Source organism: Rhincodon typus, chromosome 12 (assembly GCF_021869965.1).
Source record: "Rhincodon typus isolate 14 chromosome 12, sRhiTyp1.1, whole genome shotgun sequence".
Classification (NCBI taxonomy): Eukaryota; Metazoa; Chordata; class Chondrichthyes; order Orectolobiformes; family Rhincodontidae; genus Rhincodon; species Rhincodon typus.
The window spans coordinates 32132331-32155259 of record NC_063343.1 but is presented as its reverse complement, the minus strand read 5'-3'; the positions used below and the strand labels follow the sequence as shown (position 1 = coordinate 32155259).

The window sequence follows — 22929 nt, the reverse complement described above, 5'->3', positions numbered from 1 at the left end:
CAGAGGAAAGTTGGGTAAGTAGGAGAATCACCATTCTGATCCTTTCTGCTTCATTTGACAGCACCACTAACCCAATTTCCTTCCCACATCTGTTAAGGGCATTAAATTTTGTCCACCATATCAATATCATGTGCCTCTGCCTCAATCTCAGCTCATCTGTTGTTAAAACTGATTCATGTCTTTACCACTCCAAAGTCAACTATTGTAAAGATAATATCTGTTTTATTGAAACGTTTGTCATATATGATGAGACTTTTCATCTATTAATATCATGAAGCAACATAAATATCAACAAGAGGGAAGCACTTTCCCAGAATGGTGAAGCAGGTTTGGGAGCAAAGAATGGTGAATGCCCCAGAAGTTTATATCAGGTCAGGATCCTGCATTCTCTGGGGAGGTAAACAGATAATCCTTAGATTAGTTCGACAGGTAATTCAGATATTAAGAACTTTAAGATGGCAATTATACATTGATTTTGACTTAAACTTTCAATCTATCAACTCTGGAACCTATTTTCTGATAAACCAGTTTCTCACCTGGGTCACCAAGATGAGGGCACAGTAGGAAGAGCTTCTTCATTGAAGCTCAAACTGTGGAAGGCTTTGATCACAAAGACCTCCAGCCATGGTCATTGAGAGAGCACTGCTCAAACTAATTCTCTGAGAGAGTGCCTCCCTCCGACTGTCAACTTCTTGGAAGGAAACACGTATTTCCTCAGTCACGTGGTCCCCACAAGGCAGATGGGATGGATGCCTGGATCTCATTGGAGGGATGCAAAAATTTCAACACTCGGACTACAGGTGAAGGATCATCAACACTTCAGAGCACCACACTGTGTCTCAAGAGGATTAGACACTCATAAGATCGCCAATACCTGTTGTCTCCCAGTGGAGCAAGCAAAAAACACTGATAGTGGCTGACAAGGATCCTATCACAGGAGTCCAAACGTCCTTATGTCCTACCTGCCTTTCTCTGCTGCAAGGAGACAATGCACAGAGGGTGAGTGTTTGAAATGGCTTCTGTGAGAAAGAAAGCAGAACACCTTTCCGAAGAGTGACTTGAAGCATATATGTGAGATGACAATGGCTTGAGGCTGTATGGAAATGAAATCCGAGCTGAAGTCACCATTCAGCTCCTTGAGCCTGTTTCACTATTCAGTAAGATCGTGGCTGATCTGTGTTTTAAATTCCACATTCCCATCAACACACAATAACCTTTGGCAGTTCATGAAGTGCCTGTAGAGGGAGGAATCAGTGGAGCTATGTAAAGTGTTGTTCTCGGGCAGGTTGTGTAGAAGAATGCGATGCAAGTGAGAAAGTGGGGCTTGGCACTTGCAAGTGTTATACACTTACCTTTCTCAACTTCTTAAGGATCATCTTGGCGCATAGTCTTCCATATTCCTGCTGCTGACTTCCTTAGCCACTTATATCCCAACTATTTGATGGGGATGCTATCCTCTGCTTACTGCCCTTGGGAGCACTCAACTCACTGTAGCCTCTCAGATACTGGAGAATCTCCAGGAATGGTGAGTGATCCAAAGTCCAGCTTCCAGGTTTCCTCTCCATCCCTGTAGCTGCTGCAGCCTGAAAATCCCAGCTGAGCTTTTCTGATCCACATCATGATCCTACTAATTAGGAATGCTTCCTTGATAGAATTGTTTTGTTCACTACCACTTCCCAGTTGGTTGGGGAGTCTCAGACAGGATGACATTTATTTTGAACTGGTAAAGAGCACTATTAGGCAGGTTTTCATAACCCTGAAAGCTGATCCACAGTACTGGCAGGAGTAAGGTGAGAAGATTCTGCTCATAGTTAATGAACACAAATTTCTTTAAGTGTACATTGGAAATTCACTATATTAGCTTATTTTCCCACAATTTTCATTTGAATAGGATTTTGCATTGCCTGGCGACCTGAACTGAATGGTGAAAGTTCTCTGCAACTTTGAATACATATGGAAGTAAATTTCTGCTTATTTGCTGCTGGAAGGAATGATGCAGGCATGGTCAATAGCTTTTTTTAAAAAATCCATTAATGTTCATGAATAGTAAATTATGAACTGCATGTTTTCAATTTCCCATTAAGTGCAAGTGAGGTTATGCACTGGTCACACAAGCAGAAAATTTACTCCACACTTTCTTAACAGTATAAAAAAACTACTCCTTCAGTATCCCATGACAAAAAACATTTTTTTTCATTTTCATTTTGGTATGAAATTATGACTACTTAAGACCTATAGCTTTGTGAATGACAAAATAGAACCAGAAATGTACAAAACATTTAAGACAGCACAATGTGGACAATGGTCTCATTAGTTCTTGTGCAAGCTAACAAAATTTGATCAGAATCAGATTTTGACATGACACAATGATGATAAAAATAACTAACAAATGTGTAGCTTATAGCACAAGACTTAGAATGTATGAGTCAGGAAATAATAATGCAAAAAATAGTCTCAGTTAGACTATTCTGTGCAATACTGGACTCTGCATCCCAAGTAAAATAAGTTGTGGAAAGGATGCAAAATAGGCACTATTTAATGAAGACAACAAGCCTCTGGGTGCAACCTGGGCTGCAGACCTGGCAAAAATCTCAACATATTTCCATTCAGGAAAGCATGACAATTAAGTGTCGCTCCCTTTCTGGGATCAAGGTCCATGGAGTAATAAATCCCATCAACTACACCACCTCTCCTCCCAACTCCCCTACGAACTAAGAGAGCTGCTGAACTTTCAGAAGGTCAGCAGTAATCCATTATTCAGCAGTATCACCATGGGTGTGGTTGATGCCAGTACAACTCTCACCGGAGATGTGGGATCAACAATTGACCCAGGCTACAGTTGAGTGACAGCAAGATGGAGGTTTTGGCATAGTATCACAAGGCAGGGACCCACAGCAAGGGAAGGAAGTCATTGTCAGTGTGCCCGCTTTTCATGAAATCATAGAAACATAGAAGATAGGAGCAGGAGGAGGTCATTCATCTCAATTATGAGGCTGATCATCAAACACAATAGCCTAATCTTGCTTTCTCCCCATAACCGTTGATCCCATTCGCCCCAAGTGCTATATCTAGCAGTCTCTTGAACACATTCAATGTTTTGGCATAGGCTCACCACTCTTTGGGTGAAGAAATGTCTCCTCATCTCCATCCTAAATCGTCCACCCTGAATCCCTGGTTCTGGACACACCTATCATCAGGAAGATCTTGCCTGCATTTACTCTGTCTAGTCTTATTGGAATTTTAGGAGTCTCTATCAGATCCCCCCTCATTTGTTTGAACTCCAGCGAAAACAATCCTAACCTAGTTAATCTCTCCTCATATGTCAGTCCCGCCATCCCTGGAATCAGCTTGGTAAACCTTCGCTGCACTCCCTTGAGAGCAAGAGCATCCTTCCTCAGAAAAGGAGATCAAAACTGCATGCAATATTCCAGGTGTGGCCTCACCAAGGCCCTGTATAACTGCAAAAACACGCCAGATCCATCAAACATCAGAAAGGGAATAAAGAGTATGTGGAAAAGACAGGAACGTGGAGCTGAGGATTATCAGATCAGTTACAGTTCCATGAGTGGCATGTTTTGGCTCTTATGTCTTAAGGTCTTACTCAGTTTAACTGCAAGATGAGAAAGCTTTGGCAATATTTCTCTTTTTTCCAGCAATATTTAGAACTTGTTCATATGAAATACCTTATCATTTAACAAGCCAAATGTTAAGATCTAACTTTATTAGGAAATTTTCTGACAAATCTTGACAACACTTCTTTTAACGGTCTTTCTTTCAGTTATGGTTTCACCTTTGTGGTTCTAACTATGATGAAAAGAAGAATGGTAGGAAGGATCATATGTTGCAATTTGGATCTTTTGGATTTTTTTTATATGGAATTGAGATTTGTTTTATTTAGATTGTAAATATAAGCAAAAAGAACAAGAGGGCATAGGTTTTAGGGGAGAGGGGATAGATTTAAAAAGGACCTGAGGGTAACCTTTTGACACAGAGGACGGGATGTGCATGGAAGGAACCACCAGAGGAAGTGGTGGTGGGGGGTACAATTACAGCATTTAAAGGTATCTGAATGGGTATATGAATAGGGAGGGTTTAGAGGGATGCGGGTCAAACGCTGGCAAATGGGGCTAGATGAATTTAAGATATCTGGTTGGTATGAATGAGTTGGGCCAGAGGGTCTGTTTCTGTGCTGTAGAATTCTACATCTCTATAATGAAACGGCTTAAGAAATGGATATTGTAGCCTGAAAAATCTTGTTATTGAATTAAAGAAGAAATGCATTGAATGTGTACATTCATCTGTCTAGTACATTAATCAATACATTAACTATTTTTAAAAAATCAGTGTGTGATAATACTATGGCTTTGAGAGGTGTATTTTGTCCTTTTTCTTTGAGAGAGGTTTTGAGCCGGAGGAGCCAAGTCATCTCTTTCAAACTAATAAACATCTTGAAGCCCTAGGCATTTTGTTTTAAACGGTAGAAGCAGCATGAATGGGTAGAGTCTGACTCCCACAGAACCAGGATTTTAATTTAGCTTCCAGTTGTTGGGGTTTTGAAGTTGGTTGTGGAAGCTGCTATACATCTCCCTCGGCCACAGCAAAAAGCTGGAGTCCTTTCTTTCTGCCCAAATTTTGGCTTTGTGTCCTTTTCTCCTGGACTGGAGAAATATCACATATAGGACAATCTATTTTACTGAACTTGCCTTTGCCAATGGTCCGTTTATGGGATGTTACTACTTTGGAGCTGTTGTTGTTTATTAGTTAAATAATTTATTATTCTGTTAAGTTTTCCAATAGAGTTAAAGTTTCTTCTGTTTGTATTTTAACTGAGCATAAGAATAAAGCGTATTTGCTTAAAGCCAAGTAGCGTGACCAATCAAGTTCCATCAGAACACAGCACCTTACAATTGCCTTTTAATAAAATAAAAGTTAGGGTCTATGTTATATATATTTGAAGAGAGCTTGGTCTGGTCCATAGCAAATGGGATGGTTTACAAACACATTGATTATTGATTTAAAACTAACATCAAATGTAACTTTTAGATTTATACAAATTGCCCTACCTTAATTTTTAACTTATTGACCTTTCTTCTCATTAGTTTAGTCCGGTAGTAATAGCTCAGAACATATTTAATTGTTTTATAAAACAAAGAACTGCGGATGCTGGAGATCTGAAACAAAAGCAGAAATTGCTGGAAAAACTCGTCAGGTCTGCTTTCTTGCCACAGATGCTGCCAGAGTTGACATTCTAAGACCGGTGACCCTTCAACAGAACTTGTATTAATGCTGAAGACAAAGTTGGTGGTGGTATTGGGGTGGGGGTGAGCAGATAGGTGGAGACAGAGGCCAGAAGGAGCGAGAGAGAGACAGAGAGCGAGATGGAGAGAAAGACAGCAAGAGAGAGCAAGAGCAAGAGAGAGAGCGAGAGATTTCAAGCTTACCCATTTTCTCACTCTCACTCTTATTATCTCTTGTTCAGCTTTTCTTCTGTCCTGGCCTGCTATCCATTATCTCTTTGTTTACTACACCTTTCACATCTCTCTCTGGGCTGCATCACCACCTACCAGCTCACCTCTCCCCTTTCCCCATACCCCCCACTTTGACTTCAGTGCAAATATTAGTTTTTCTTAACTATTAATGGTTCTGATGAAGAGTCACAGGATTTGAAATGTTAACTCTGCATTCTTCACACAGATGCTGACAGACCTGTAGAGTTTCTCCAGTAATTTCTGTTTTTGTTAAATTATTTTGTATCAGTTATTTATGCATTCTCCAACCACAGAGAAATTATTATCCTGCATTATGCTCATCCTGAGAAGGTCCCACTGAGCCTTGATTCTAGAGCAGAAACACAACATATGGTAATAATTGAAAGGAATCATCAATTGTAATTTGGTCATATTTTGTCACAGTTTATGTTTAAAATAAGATAGAACTAAAATTAAATGAACTGCAATGATCAATGGCAATCTGGAAATCCATTATTGATCCCAAATTTTAATTAACCTAATTTATTCACAATACAGGCATGACCACAACAAGGAAGCAAAATATTTACAGGGCAGGTATGCCAATTATCTTTCCAATTTCTGGCTCTTTCCTCTGGGAAAACATTTGTTATCTCTGATTATGGTTTCATTGCTTTCTGAGTCCCAGTTCTAATCCAGCATCTTTTTTTCTTGGTTTGTATGTTAGCTCAGTAAAAGTGCACGTGTGGTCTACAAGTTGTTCTTCTTTAATTTTACATGGAGGGTCCTTTCCTTCCCTAGGTATTCTTCCAAAAAGAATTTTCTATGTGGTTCCAAAGATCACAGGAAATGTGTACAGGAGCCCTCCAGTACAGAATAAGTGTTCTGCAGATTTTTTTTTCACAACGCCCATAAAACTACTATCCAGTATCACAAGCAGTTGTGAGAAAGGTGCCACAGTTCTACATCCACACACACCAATTAAATGCAGAGAGATTAGTAGTTTTATTTCCTTATTTTTACACACAAACAGCACTTGCCTCATTGCAAAAATTCCAAATGTCACAAAAGCAAATGGAATAGTCAGTAAAATCTTTTCAGCAGATGGCTTGTTTTGAATTATTTTCAAATTTAGTTGATGTTAAAAATTCTTTGTATGTTACAATTACACTGCGAGCAAAGTCATGCATTGCTTCTGATTTTTCCTGAAGGATAAATGGATGACAATTGTATTGTTCTTCAGTAATTATTATTCATTACCCTCCATGAAACTAAAGGATTATGTTATTACCCATCCTAAAGAAAAAAAATCTTTCCAGATACCTTATAAGGTTATTAAGTGGCTTGGTGGTTTTTCTAGGTTGCAGTGATTTATTTTGTGTAATGCATCTCAGGATTGGGAAATCAGTACAAATACGGTAATTACTGAATTTTAAGTGCAAATTCCATCTGTTGAAACTTATGTTTCTGTAATTTTTTTTAAGTCAGCTTAAAATTTGAAGCAGGCCCTGCCCACAATACTGACCAAGTCAGTGGTTTCCATTAATTGTTCGCACATGCAGACCTTGTCAGAAACTCAAATCAAAATATTTTTGTTCGTTCCAGCTCACTAATAGGTATATTTGAAAAGTTTTGAAAGCAACATTTTGAAGAGAACTTCTAAAATGCTGCCTAATTGCACTGGCTTTACATTCAGCAGTACACAAATAAGTTTCAGCAGAAATCAAAGAAAGAAATTACTCTGAACTGATGCAAATTTGGACACAATTTAAACCTGAATCACCAACTGTGGCTAAGTGGAAACTCTGGTTCAGTGTGTGAGGAAAGCTTTTACATCAGCAATCTAAATGCATAAACATAGCAACTTGCTTGGTTGAGTGGAAGGGAGCAGGTCATGTTCACTTTGGTCTTTCATAGTGCAACATGATCTTACCAATGTGCATGCAAATATTCCAAGATTCTGTACTGGGATTCATTAGTAGTCACTTGCCCTCTCCAAGAGTGTCTGCTTTGGTAATGTTTGAATAAACTTTCATGTACATAATTACCCAATGTCATCTGTGATGGCGGGTTACAACAAAATGATGTTATGTCTCACACTACATGTCAATATGTCTTTAAAATGTTTGCTTATCACTTTATCATTGCCTGTGACCTGAGGTGTCACACTCGATCCAAACTTAGACACTTGAAGCATGACACCCTGATGGAAACACGCTGTTTCGTAACCAAATAATTTAATATCAGATCTGAAATGGATGGACCTGTGAATGTACTATTTGCATCTATTAGTGAACTAATAAACATTTGTTGGATCTTCTAATGCCATGTTATCCATGTATAGTTCTTATGTTATGACTGATAACATAAGTATGGCCTCATAAGTTACAAACAACCTACTGAAGCCAAACACACATCATAAAATAACTTCAACCTTTCCTTCATGCCAAAGCCCATATTATTTCTTCTGTGTCAAGTTAAAAAAAAAATTCATTGCGAACTTCAAGTACATTATGTGTGGCAGTCTTGATCTCTGCCTGTTTTGAATTGCCAATGTTGCTCTATGAATCATCCAGCAGCTGCTATGAACAAAATACCATTTTACCGCATGGTGAGCTAATTGATCCAGACATTTAACTGGTAACTGGCCAAACTCACACTCAACTACTATTTCACAGAAATTGATATTTGGCGTTATATTGTATTAATTTTAATTGTAAAGAACACTTACCATTGCACTAACAAATCAATCAAGAATAGATATTTTCAAATATTTTCTCTCCCCAGACATTGTATTTTTAATGTTAATAGGAAAGATGTCGTGTTAAACAGCATAGAGGCAGGAAACACAGCTTTGCTAGAGTTATGAAGCATATTAAATACTTTATAAAATAATTATTCCTGATGGCATGAATATTGTATCATCATTTCACAGTTCCGAAGGCAAATGCAATGTTAGCATTCATTTCAACAGGGTTAAAATGCAAGAGCAAAGATGTATTGTGGAAGTTGTATAAGGCTCTGGTCAGACCACATTTGGGATATCATGAGCTGTTTTGAGCCCCGTATCTAAGGATGTGCTGGCGTTGGAGGGTTCCAGAGGAAGTTCACAAAAATGATCCCTGGGATGAAGGGCTTGTCATACGAGGAGTCGTTGAGGAGTCTGGGTCAGTACTTGATGGAATTTAGGAAGCGGGGGGCGGGGGGGACGTGGGGTGGGGAGTGGGAGTCTCATTGAAACTTATAGAACACCGACAGGACTGGATAGAGTGAACGTAGAGATGTTTCCACTAGTAGGAGAGACTAGGCCCTGAAGGCATAGCCTCAGAGTGAACGGACAACCCTTTAGAGATAAGATGAGGAAGAATTTCTTCAACTAGAGGGTGGTGAACCTGAGGAACTCATTTCCGCAGAAGGCTAAGGAGGTCAAGTCATCGAGTGTATTTAAGACAGAGATAGATAGGTTCTTCATTAGTAAGCGATCAAGGGTTATGGAGAGAAGGCAGAAAAATGGGACTGAGAAACATATCAGCCATGATAAACGATGGAGCAGACACAATGGGCTGAATGCCTAATTCTGTTCCTAAACCTAGTTGTTTTATGATCGCACGGTCTAAATTGGCTGGAGGTCATCTGTGACCTTGGTGAGATAATCTGTTTTTACTTACAAGAACATAAAAAAAACTGCGGCTGATTCACTGTATTTGTCATTGCACTAAAGAAATACTTTTTAGACTCAACGCCAAATTAGCTGGCTGAAATGTTTAACAAATAATTCTTGCATGCGTACCTCAAAAATAAATTAGTCTATATGCTCCACTTTCTATGCACAACGTAGCCTGGGTTAAAAATTCATCCTGCAATATCCCATGACAATCTCGTATGCGGCTGTGAAATGATCAGAGATTAAGCTAGATTCCATATTCTTGCTGGTTTCCATGTTTGGGATGTAATTGAGGTCGTAGACTTGCTCGCCAAGCCGGTGTGTTTGGTTGCAGATGTTTTGTCACCCTGCTAGGTAACATCATCAGTGCACCTCCAGTGAAGCGTTGGTGTTCTGTCTCGCTTGTTATTATACGCCTCAGTTTGATGGGGTGGTTTGGCATCACTTCCGGTTCTGTTTTTCAGTGGTTTGTATATTGGGTCGATTTCAATGTGTTTGTTGATGGAGTCCCAGTTGGAATGCCAGGCCTCCAGGAATTCCCTGGCATGTCTCTGTTTGGCTTGTGCTATTGTGGATGTGTTGTCCCAGTCAAATTCATGTCCTTCTTTTGCCGTGTGTATTGAGACCAGTGAGAATTGGTCATGTCTCTTGGTGGCTGGTTGGTGTTTGTGTATCCTTATTGCCAGTTTTCTTCCTGTTTGGCCTTTGTAATGTTGCTCACAGTCCTTGCATGGTATTTTGTATATTACGTTAGTTTTATTGGTAGCGGGTATGGGATCCTTTTCATCAGTAGCTGTGCAGGGTGATTGCTGGTTTGTGAGCTCAGACCTAGGGGTATGAGTAATCTTGTGGTCCTCTCTGATATGTCTCTGATGTACGGTAGGGTGACTAGTGTGTCTGGCCGTGTTGTGTCATCTTGTTGTTGTCTGTTGAGGAGGTAATAGCAGATTGTGCTTTTTGGGTACCCATTGCTATTAAAAACTCTGTATAAAAGTGCTCCTGTTCTGCTTTGCAAAATCCTGGGTTGCTGCAGCCTGTTATATAAATATCAAGCAGGACAGGACATTAACACTTCACCAGAGGCACACTGATGATGTTACCTAGCAGGGTGACGAAATGTCTGTATTAAACAAAACACACTAGCTTGGCGAGCAAGTCTACAACCTCATTCACAACCCGAGCTACAAATTTTCTCAAAAACTTTTTGGGATATGATTTTCTAATCAGCTAAAATGTTCTAGAATGTGATTCCTAGGTAGGACCTTTATTGTATTTGGCTTAGCAGAACTCTGTCTGGTACATGAACTGAGAGGCTATACGTACCTGCTGGCTGTTGGAAGTAAATGGTGCCTCAGTGTATAGTCTGGAGACTGAACCTTGTTCTCTGAAAATTACAAAAACTCTTATGACTTTTCCTAATTCCCTCATGGGCCCCATTTTAGCATGTCTTGGAGGGGACCGTAGCATCGTTCTTCAACAACATCATCACCACTACCCGTGTCCCACCAACACTAGAGGGGAGATTTGCTCAGGGTTACTAACCTCGTTGGTAAACACCAATTATAGTTAAATAATAAAATCTTTCTCCTAATATATTGGTTCAGACCGTAAACTGCAAGAAGGGACATCACAAAACATTTGTTGCTGCCTTGGCAGATTTTCACGGCTAACCATCAATTAACAAATAAAGTTTCAATTAAATGTGTAAGGTTCTCCAGATTTTATTAAACAATAACGTTTTGATAAATATACTTGCCTACCAGTGCAAAATTATAGTTTAACAGTAGCTAAAACAACAGAAACTTTGTCAGTTTACTTGGGGCTGATCTTTACGTTTTATTGGCTAAGTGCAAGTTGTGTTGGATTTTTTGGAGTGTTTCTTGCTGCGATGCCTAGTTAGATTTCTCATGATGCCTTACCAAACTCAGCACATTAACCACTTACCCTACTCCTAAGGTTTCTATCACATCTGATTCTAGTGCCATTTTAACACACGCTATTCCTAAAACAATTCGTCACTCACCAGATATCTGCTGAAAGACATGGCGTCCACACCATACTTAACAGGACTCAGTTCACCTGGATGAGAACTAGCATTCGGAAGTTGACCTGCTCAGCTATAGACCAATTTGTAATGTCAGGGATGGCATCATGATTCTCCAAGAGAGACCGACAGATCCTAGTGGATGGGTGGTGAAAAGGAGAGCTATTCTTATCACATAGGACTGACAAGAGAGAAGAGGCCCCTAGAATCTGGCAGCCTAACATCAGATTACTACCTGGGTCAGTACGGTCTCAATGGTCCAGAGGAACGGCCTATATTGCCATAAAAGGCTCAGTGACCTTTTCCGCTCTACCAGGATTGGTGCCACAGTCACCTATCACTCACTCTCTCTGCCTTTGCATACAACTCCTATCAAAGCTCATGGTCTGCCAGTCTCAGTATTGTCTGCACCATCTTTCCTCACCATTCTTATCATCCTCTAACCTCCCACACAACTAACCCTGCTTGTTTTTAATATCTTTCCAATTAGTATAGTTAATATTAAAACAGCAAAATTCATCTTATCTACATTTAATGGCTTATCCATTGACAGGGTGGGTTCCAGTGGTCTGGCGTGGTGGTTTCAGCCTTATGGAGCAGTCTCCTGGTATGGCAGTTTTGTCCCAGTGTTGAGGTCTCATTGGCGGTTCCGGCTTGACATCCAGTGAACGCTTCCGGCCCAGTGATCCGACAGCCTGGCGTGGCATCTTTGTCCAGGTTGGCGGTGTTTTCTTCAGCAGATGCTTTTGGCCCGGCATTCCGATGGCCCGGCGTGGCATTTTTCGTCCAGGGTGGCGGTCTTGCCCTGGTGGCGGTTTTCTTCAGCGGAGGCTTTTCCAGCGGCCCTGCGTGTCAGTTTCGTCCTGGTGTGGTGTTTGCCTGTCCTTTTGATAGGATACATATCCTTGGATATTTACTTCCAGCCCTGATCTTCTTGCAGCAACATCTGTGATGTCCACAAAACTGTACCAACCAACTTCAATCCATGCTACAAGCTCATTTACTTTGCTTTGTATATTGTGCAAATTTAAGTACGACACCCTCAGTCCTGTGTTGACCAACCCCACCCACCTCTCCCTCCCTAAACCCTTCTCATAATTGTCCTCTTCGCTGCTGTGTTTGAAGTTAGAATTCTGACTCTTTTCCGTACTCTGTCCTGTTACTTGTTCTGGAAACTTTAATAAGCTCTCCTGAGCACTCTTCCCCTTTTAACTGGTTTAAAGTCCTTGTGACCTCAATTTGCATGATCAGTTTTTCTACTTTATTCTGAATCAATTGTGCATGAAGGAACGAAGGCTTTAAATTTGTTCTATCGTTAGGTTTCCCTATACTTTTATGGTTCTTTGGTGCAATGTGACATTCACACATTCGGCCCTTCTTTTTATTTTCTGGTAACAATCAACCCCATCACTAACCAGCAATCCTACCTTCTCCTTTACCTTTTATTTTATAATTATCCATGCAACTGAAACCTTCCCCCCTCCCCCAACTGTTCAGTTTAAAGCTCTATCTACAGCCGTACTAATGCAATCCACCAACATTAATTGGTGAAACCAATCAAATGCCATTTTTGTAACTTAAATGATACCTGATTATTGAATCATCTAATATATATTATAATTTTTAAAAAATTAATGAAAGGATTAGTTTTTGACAAATTAAAAAAGGTTTGTTGCTGTGAATTCATTTCTACTTTATATCGTGTAGTAAGTTGCAGTTGGAGATCACTTGTAAAATCTACTTTTCACAAGTTTGGTAACCAGAATGAAATGGAGAAACTGTGCAGGAATGTAATTTTAAAGTCACAGCTGGTTAAGTTGCACAGCTCAAGGTTTGCAAGCCATGATTACCCAGGTCCCAGTCAATATGATGCAGGCAGTATGCAACTTCATGCTCCTTGCTTATTAACCTGATTCTCGTGTGAAGCCAGCACTAACTGCACTGCTAAGTGACTCTATACCTCAGCAGGGAGCCTAAAATCATCAGACATTAGCAGAAGTTAAAGCTTTCCACATGAATCAAAGGCAACTAAAGAGATGAACTGTGGCTGATGCAGATGAGAACAGCACTGGTACAAGCCACACTGGCATGGCACAACATGGCAGCGATGCACTTCAAGGTTGTTGTGCTGAAGGACCTTCCTGAAGCAAGTGAATCCATAGAGAGCCAGGAGACTGTCCGAATATGCACTCAGAAAGCTGTGATGGGAGAGCCGCAAGACGCTGATGGTGAAGAAACCACGTCACTCCATTTATTATTCAGTGTCAGCAACTCATACTGACATTGCACATTATTTCAAAGATAATGCAGAGGTGGGATCCTCATGTGATAAGACACCAGGCACAAGTAGCCTACAGGCAGGTTGCAGTAAATGGTTCCCGAGGGAGGTACTGCAATCAAATTCTGCTTCACCATACTGAGATGAGCAATTTGATGCAGTGGGCTAGTGAAGCACAATGACATGCCAGGTACATTGGTAGAACTGCCAGAAGACATGTCAAAAGTCAAGGGAAGTTGAGGAATCTGACAGCAAGACGTTGCAAATATTTCCACTTTTAGTCCAGAAAGAGCAAGGACAGCTCACAAACTCTTCCTTGCTGTAAACTTGGTAAGGGAATAGTTTCCAATGCTTGGTCCCCCACTGACAGTTTATTCCATCCTCCTCTTCTGACTGGGCTGTGTGCCCTCTTCTCATTGTCCTGCATCATGCTGTATTCTCAGTGAGTACTTGATATTCCACGTCTGAGAGCAATACGTTTGTGCAGCTGCCCCTTTTGCTTCTGTTTGCGCCTTCAACACCTGCCACAGCACCCCCTGTAAAGCTTAGTAACTTTATACAACTCCAGGAAGCACCAAACACTTGTACAATCGTAGCAGAAGCCAGTAGAAATCAATCTACAACTAACTTGAAACAGTTAATCATTCTTTTAAATGTTGCGGGTGGTGGAGGTAACATGATTACGGTGCAGAAATGCCTGATTAGAAGATACCATTAGCTGGTGTGTTCGCTCTGAAATGGCAGTGTTGTTATCATTTTAGAGTTTCAGTCTGACATAATAATTTACTCTGTATACCTCTGGTGGGCATTCACTGTATGTTTCTAATGCACTCACCAATATGGCATAAAAGTGCATGTGTCATGAACATCAGTTTGAACCTTTAAGAAGATAGGCAGCCCTCAGAAATTACTGAGACTTTGCACCAATGTTTTGGCTCGATAATGAATATTACATACAGGTTCAGGAATTCAGAGTACACTTGTGTAAGTGCTAACAACTTTTAGTGCTAGTCCATTAACTAATCTTGCAGGCAACTGACAGTGTTACAGGGATGATCCGAATTGCAGCAAATAACAAGGCATGGATCTGTGTAACTCTGGAATTTACTCAGTCAAGGAGGAAGGGATGGAGTTTCTTTTCATCTGGTCAAGCAATTTTACAGTGTTCAATCAGTAGATAAACAGAAGTAAATTTACTGATGCCAGGTCAAGCTTATTTTTATCACAATTTATCAACCAAAAACTGGATATCAAGTATATTAAAGATACAGGAGAAAGTTTTGACATTTAAATAATTATCTGTTAACACTCCATCTGTTTTCACTCCCAGGAGTGGTAGAAAATAGCAACAGAAGTGTTTTTTGTGGTCGTCTGAACATCACTATACTGTACTAAATGTGAAGCTATTTCTGTGACTTACTCTAGTTTATTCTATTTTACGCCATTAAATTATTAGCATTGGTCAAAAGACATAGAGTTAACTGGAATACAGAAAAAATATACAATTATAACCCAATTATAAAATCCAGACCTTCCTGGGAGAGTCGGTGTGGACTCGATGGGCCGAATGGCCTGCTTTCACACTGTAGGGATTTTATGATTCAATGTTTCATAGGTATAGAAATATTTTTCAGTTAGATAGCTTGCACTAAACTACATAGATTTGCTTTATGCGATGATATACATTAGAAATTATTTTGTTATTTCTTACCTTCAGAAAGTTGAAATGAATGTGAAAACTTTGCCCTTCTCCTTCAACTTGCCAAACCCAAATTTTACCATTGAGTTCAGTTGTGGACAGACTGTACCGTTCAAGAGTGAAGGTACAATGCAGGTTTCTTTGACAGCCATTCCAAATGTGATAAAATGGAATTTCCTAAAAAATGAAGTAAAGCAGGTATTATTCTTTTGAGTCAATCATAGAATCACTACCATGTGGAAACAGGCCATTTGACCCAACAAGCCCACGCTGACTCTCCAAAGAGTATCCCACCCAGACTCAACCCCCTACCCTGTAACCTTGCATTTCCCTTGAATAATCCACCTAAGTTACACATTCCTGGACACCATGGGCAATTTAGCACAGCCATTCCACCGAACCTGCACATCTTTGGACTATGGGAGTAAACCGCAGCACCCGGGGAAAACCCATGCAGACACAGGGAGAATGTGTGGAGTTCGCACAGTCACCCGAAGCTGGAATCAAACCCGGTTCCCTTCCACTGTGAGGCAGCAGTGCTAACCACTGATTCACTGTGCTGCCCCGAGTTCAGTTAGCGTGAGTAACATACAATTAATAATTAGGTAACAATCCAAGGTCAATCTGAGTTCACTTATCAAAACAAGAAATAATACAGGATGGAAGGAGGCCAACTGGTTCAATGAGTCTCTGCCAGGTTTTTTTCCAAAGAAGACTAATATTCTGCTCTCGCTCCATATCTCTGCGACATAGTAAGAACTGCAGATGCTGGAATCAGAGATGACACAGTGTGGAGCTGGAGGAACACAGCAGGTCAGGCAACATCAGAGCAGCAGGAAAGTTGAAGTTTCATGTCGTTGCTTGGCCTGCTGTGTTCCTCCAGCTCCACACTGTGTTATCCATATCTCTATGACTTGTTTTCTCATTAAAATATTTACCAAAAACCCATCTTACAGCTTCTGACAAATCTTGTTGCACCACCCTCTCGATACTTAATGGTGCACCCACTCGAAGGGAGCTTGCTTCAGTGTCTCCAAACCATTTCCACACGGAGGAGACTCTATCACAGAATATTGACAAAAGCTATATTTTTAAACTTGCAAAGACCAAACATTCTAACCGGAACCTGCTCATTTATTCCATTGCGGTTTGTTTTAAGCGGCAGTTAATTTGCTTTTTCTTAAAGGTGTGCTTATGGAATTGAGAGATTCGGCATATATTTCTCATGCTTTTTAAAAGTAGTCGCACTTTAAAGGCTTTGTTTAACAAACAAGATTCAAATGATTGGCAAAAGATGTCATTTTAAATGTTTTAAATAAAATTACATTTAACAGATGAAGGTAATTGATCGTCATGAAATAATAACTTGGTTCAGGCATCACAGCGCAGGAAGATTATTTCTTTTACGCTCACTTCTTGCTTTTTTTTAATGTTGTCACTTTGAAGTCTGACAAACAAGATGCTGAATTCATTTCATTAAGACTGTTTTAATGAAAAGTCTACTCTTTGATATAATTGACATTAAATTACAGTAATTTCCCATTTTATTGCAAGAAAATAGTCTCCCAGTGTAGTCTTAGAAATCACTTCACTAAAAAAAAGCTATTCATTATCATGCAATATGTAGATGCTTCAGTTTAGCAGGTTGCTGCCAAAGAATGCTTTTAACAAATTAGACATTTGTGTTTCAGAGTGCTCTGGTAAAATGGTGTAAAAAATCCAAGTTTGAATCACACACATAACTGTCACTCAAATCATGCTACACTCTTGCAGGAAGCTCACTTTTATCATCTTATCATCACGATCTCACCTCCAGACCCAACAGTCAACTGCACCCAGGAGCCAACACAAGGCACAACCGAGAGTTCCACCAGCTACTCCCCCAGAGCCAGCACCTAATACCTCACTGCCTGCTGCTCTTAGGCTGGATCTCTTCCAGTTCTTCTGATGACTGGCTAACTTATGAACTTAACAGTGACAAGCAGGGGGGAAAAATACCTCATGATTAAAGGTAACAAGGTGTAGAGCTGGATGAACACAGCAGGCCAAGCAGCATCAGATGAGCAGGAAGCCTGACGTTTCGGGCCTAGACCCTTCTTCAGAAATGGGGGAGGGGAAGGGGGTACTGAAATAAATAGGGAGAGAGGGGGAGGCGGATAGAAGATGGATAGACGAGAAGATAGATGGAGAGGAGACAGACAGGTCAAAGAGGCGGGGATGGAGCCAGTAAAGGTGAGTGTAGGTGGGGAGGTAGGGAGGGGATAGGTCAGTCCAGGGAGGACGGACAGGTCAAGGGGGCGGGATGAGGTTAGTAGGTAGGAGATGGGGGTGGGGCTTGAGGTAGGAGGAGGGGATAGGTGGGAGGAAGAACAGGTTAGGGAGGCGGGGATGAGCTGGGCTGGTTTTGGGATGCGCTAGGGGGAGGGGAGATTTTGAAGCTTGTGAAATCCACATTGATACCATTGGGCTGCAGGGTTCTCAAGCGGAATATGAGTTGCTGTTCCTGCAACCTTTGGGTAGTATCGTTGTGGCACTGCAGGACGCCCAGGATGGACATGTCGTCTGTGGAATGGGAGGGGGAGTTGAAATGGTTCGCGACTGGAGGTGCAGTTGTTTAGTGCAAACCGAGTGTAGGTCCATGCGGGTAGGCATGGCCATCCCCTTTGTCTGTAAGAAGTGGGAGGAATTGAAAAGAAGTTGTTGAGGGTGAGGACGAGTTCGGCTAAGCGGATGAGGGTGTCAGTGGAGGGGGACTGGTCGGGCCTGCGTCTCAGGAAGAACCGCTTCTCAGATGTCCTCGTTTTTCAAGGACCGCAACATCCCCCCGTCAGTGGTCGAGAACGCCCTCGACCGTGTCTCCCGCATTTCCCGCAACTCATCCCTCACACCCCGTCCCCGCAATAACAACCAAAACAGAATCCCCCTCGTCCTCACGTACCACCCCACCAACCTCCGGATCCAATGCATCATCCTCCGACACTTCCGCCATCTGCAATCCGATCCCACCACCAAAGACATTTTTCCCTCTCCACCCTTATCTGTTTTCCGGAGTGACCACTCTCTCCTTGACTCCCTTGTCCGCTCCACACTCCTCTCCAGCCCCACCTCACCCGGCACTTTTCCCTGCAACCGCAGGAAGTGCTAGACCTGCCCCTACACCTCCCCCCTCAACCCCATCCCAGGCCCCAAGAAGACTTTCCACATCAAGCAGATGTTCACCTGCACATCTGCTAATGTGGTATACTGCATCCACTGTTCCCGCTGTGGCCTCCTCTACATCGGGGAAACCAAGCAGAGGCTTTGGGACCACTTTGCAGAACACCTACGCTCGGTTTGCACTAAACAACTGCACCTCGCAGTCGCGAACCATTTCAATTCCCCCTCCCATTCTGCAGACGACATGTCCATCCTGGGCCTCCTGCAGTGCCACAACGATGTTACCCGAAGGTTGCAGGAACAGCAACTCATATTCCGCTTGGGAACCTTGCAGCCCAATGGCATCAATGTGGACTTCACAAGCTTCAAAATCTCCCCTCCCTCTACCGCATTCCAAAACCAGCCCAGCTCGTCCCCGCCTCCTTAACCTGTCCTTCCTCCCACCTATCCCCTCCTCCCACCTCAAGCCGCACCCCCATCTCCTACCTACTAACCTCATCCCGCCCCCTTGACCTGTCCGTCCTCCCTGGACTGACCTATATCCTCCCTAGCTCCCTACCTACACTCACCTTTATTGGCTCCATCCCCGCCTCTTTGACCTGTCTGTCTCCTCTCCACCTATCTTCTCCTCTATCCATCTTCTATCCGCCTCCCCCTCTCTCCCTATTTATTTCAGAACCCCCTTCCCCTCCCCCATTTCTGAAGAAGGGTCTAGGCCCGAAACGTCAGGCTTCCTGCTCCTCTGATGCTGCTTGGCCTGCTGTGTTCATCCAGCTCTACACCTTGTTATCTCACATTCTCCAGCATCTGCAGTTCCTACTATCTGTAATTAAAGGAATAGTTTCTCAACACTGCCGTAGATTCCATTTATGGGGACATCTTTTCTCTGATTGGTTGCCCTGCAATTGAATTTTCATGTGTTTTGGTGACTTGTTGGAGCGAATTTGCTTTCCAACCCCATGCATTTCAAGGCCTGGTGGATGTACCTACACCATACAGAAATAAGGATTTATTTTTATTCACTTGCCAGCATTTCTTGCCTTGAGTTACCTTTCAGAAGGTAGGGGTGAGCTGCCTCATTGAGCCACTTCCTCAGTCTATGAGTAATAAATGCTTTGCTACATCCTGAGAATGAATAATTTCTTTTAAAATAATGAAATGACACAGATATGCTCTGATGTAAGTTCTGTCTGTACTAAAACAACAGCAGGTGCAATTCATAGATTTTACCAAACAATGCCAGTTTTCTCCTTCAATCTTAATTACATTATTTGTATTTATATATTGCTCCAAGAGTTGGTCAAAAACTCACTACGCTGCAGTAAATTATATATTGAAATAAGCTCCAAGGCTTGTCTTCAATATAAATTAATCAGTAGACAAATCCCTATGCCTTGTACTAGTAGGGCTTGTCAGAAGGCATAATTTTCTTCAATGCATATTATTATTAATGTATAACACAGGGACTCAACATTGAATATTTACATGATAAATCCTGCATTCTCATCATTTCCTTCAGTATGCTTTCCAAGAATTTCAAGTGGCTTTGCTAATCAGTCGCCAAGTAGGTATTTTCTAATCAAGTTGTTCAGTGATGTTATTGCACATCCCTAGAGCAGGTGAGTTTTGAACTGGGGCCTCCTGACCCAGAGGTAGGGGCATTACTACTGTGCCACAAGAGCTCAAATATACTTTGATGACATAGTTTACCCAACCGTTATTTTATTTGTCATAAATGTCAAAAATCTTAATTGTCTTTTGCTTGTAGGTGTTACTATGAGGTTAATGTTTGTTAATCCATGGAGTGCAATGTGACTCAATCAATATTATGTGGCAGCAGACTGATCCTGAACTCCACCTTTCCTGAAGTTAGAGGGCAGATCGCGAAGTGAGCAGGGTGGCAGTTGGATAGACTGGCAGGTGAGCAGCATGGCAGTTGAGTCATAGGACATTCGAGAGCAATTGGGAGGGGAGTTGCCAGGTTGGAGCTACTTGGCTGCTATTGATTCTGATTGGTAACTTGGCCTTTGTTGGATGTAATAATTCACCTGTTTCATGTTTCTCCCCTATCTACAGCCAATCTTCACCTTCCTTAACATATTGGGCTGATTTTTACACTCCCTGCCAGACATTTTGAACACAGGAAGGCTCATGATTAGGTGGTCTTCCTGCCTGCCTGAAATTTTAACAGGGGGTGGGGACCAGGTTGGATAGTCGACCTGTCCTGGGCCCTCGGAGTCCTTAAATGGTACAACAGAAGCATGCTGTCCCCACAATTACCCCTCTCCTTCCACCCTTTCTCGGTCTTCTGAACCAAGACCCCAATCCTAAATTTAAGCCCTTTCATCACCATTCACCACCTTTGTTATCACTCACCAGCTTTGATATGAACCTCAACTCTGGGCTTATTTCAGTCTACACACCTCAACGTTGGGGATTTATTGTGATTCCAGTAGTGGCTCCCAGTTTCACTGCTGGGATTACAGTGCCACAGGACAGTGTGAATGGTCCTTTCTAAGGCAGGATTTCCTCCATAGAAAGGTGTTGAAGTCTTGACTTAAAGCAATTGACACTAGTCCTCGGTTAAATTACAGCAGCACAGAGGTCAGGATCGTGGTTGGGTCCTTGACCTCTTAGCGGGGGGAAGGAGGGCACCATGACACCCATAAAATATAGCTTACTTTTTGTTTCTTCCACCCATATTTTGTCTCTTTTAGTACATTCTTCTATTACTGGATTAGTTCCTAACATTCCCTACTTTTCTCACCCATTAGTAATCCCAGTTTTTTGGCTGTCCTCAATATGTTCCCTTCTCCCCTAGCCCTTCTTGGCTTTTTCCGGGTTGAAACCTATCTCCTTCGTCAGATCATCATATCACCAACCCTCTGGTAATCTTAGCTGGGACTTCCTCATGGAACCCCTTTTGCCAAGTTCCTCTTCTTCTGTGTTCCTAACCACAACATCAATTTAATAAAGCAGATGTTCAGAGCCTTGGATGGAAGAAACAAGGGTTCTCCTACCTAGCACTAAGGAAACATTCAAACATCTATTATCACAGCTACCCAGCCCTATCCCCAAAAAACTCCCAACCACCAACTAGTGAGCAACAACTGAAATCTGAATTGGAAATTGCCCTCCTCTCTCAAAGGTAGTTTTAAGTTTTGGACCGTATTGCAAAAACTCATTCTCCCTTTCCAATTTTGGAGAAAGCTTTATTCCCAGTATTGTTTATCATCTCCTTGTAAAATCTGTTGGTTGTTCTTTGCTCCATTCTAGGCTGGTGTTGCTTTTTCCCACCTGTTGTCATGATACATCCTGCCCCACCACATTCCTCCATCTCCAAGAGCAAAGATTATAATGAGTATAATGGGTGCTCACACAAAAAATAGAAGTATTCTACCATATCACTCAAAAACATGCTTCTGGTTCCGTCCTCATCTCTATGATTTGCCCTTTCTTTAGCTATCTTCCCCTTTCCCTGCCCATTGACGTTATCCTTCTATCCTTTATGATGCATCTTCCACTCCCTTTTTCATTCTTCTCACTAGACTCCCTAAATCTTGACGGCATTATAGCCCATGCTTAGCTCATAAGGCTATTCTTCTACTCACCAAGCCCAACTCTTCACATTTGGCTTTCTCATCCTTCCTACATTTTCATGTTCACTTTCAACCTCGGCTATTGTCTCTTCCTTTTTCTCCCATTGCAACTGACTCTTTCCCCACTCTGCCATCTTGGGATAATTATCACGCTGTCCATTAGCATACTCGATTTGAATAATGCATTTGGCCTGGCCTAATCACTTGCATGTGCCATGGGAGATCAGCCTACAAATTAAAATTTGAATTACTAATTATCATTTTAATGAGAATGGAGGAAGGAGGACACAGGCTGCCATTATATTCGATAATGGTTGACCTGTATTTTAACTCCATCTACTGTCATGATTGTCTACTCCTTAATATTCCCAATCAACACAGTTATGAAAGGCTTAATAATATTGCTTCAGCAGTGTTTTTGTGGAAGAGATATCTGCTTTTTCACTACCTTCACAGTGGAAAAATGCTTCCTCAAGTCACCTCTGGATGGCCCAACTCTAATCTTCAAATGATATCTCCTTGTTCTGGTCTCCACCAGCAGAGTAGCTAGTTTTCCTCCATCTATGAACAGCTTGGCCACTTTAATTATCTCAGTTGGATCACCCCTTTATCTTTCATACTTAGGAAATGCAAGTCTGGGGTGAGATTTTTGTCAAAAAGAAGAGAAGCTTTTAGTTGAGAAATGAAATCCAAACACCCTTGCATGATTTTCATTCCAGAGTAGGAGCTGGATAGAAGGGCTTTCTGCCTCTGGAGGAAGTTTGGAGGTTACCATAGAGGCGGGTAAATACCAAGGCAGGCTGGTTCTATGAGACGCTGGTCCAATTGTATAAAAGACTGTTGTACCTTCTAGTCCACATCCTTCATCTCTTCCTTTCCTCCTAATTCACCCTCATGTCACTTCCAAGACCCTTCGTATGTTGCATACCTTGTCAATTACACCTCATATCCTCCAAGCTCTCTCATACCTCTATGTCACCTCCACAGGCACTCACCCAGTCTGGTCAAACTCAGGAGATGA

At 41.7% G+C, this 22929-nt stretch overlaps 1 protein-coding gene across 1 annotated transcript in view; it reads right to left on the bottom strand.

Annotated features, from left to right (window-relative positions):
• unc5a (unc-5 netrin receptor A) overlaps positions 1 to 22929 on the bottom strand; it is a 264346-nt gene that overhangs the window by 5570 nt on the left and 235847 nt on the right. Inside the window, exon 14 of the mRNA XM_048603964.1 lies at positions 15166 to 15330. Coding sequence (XP_048459921.1) covers positions 15166 to 15330 — 165 coding nt within the window. The remainder of the gene's footprint in view (positions 1 to 15165; positions 15331 to 22929) is intronic.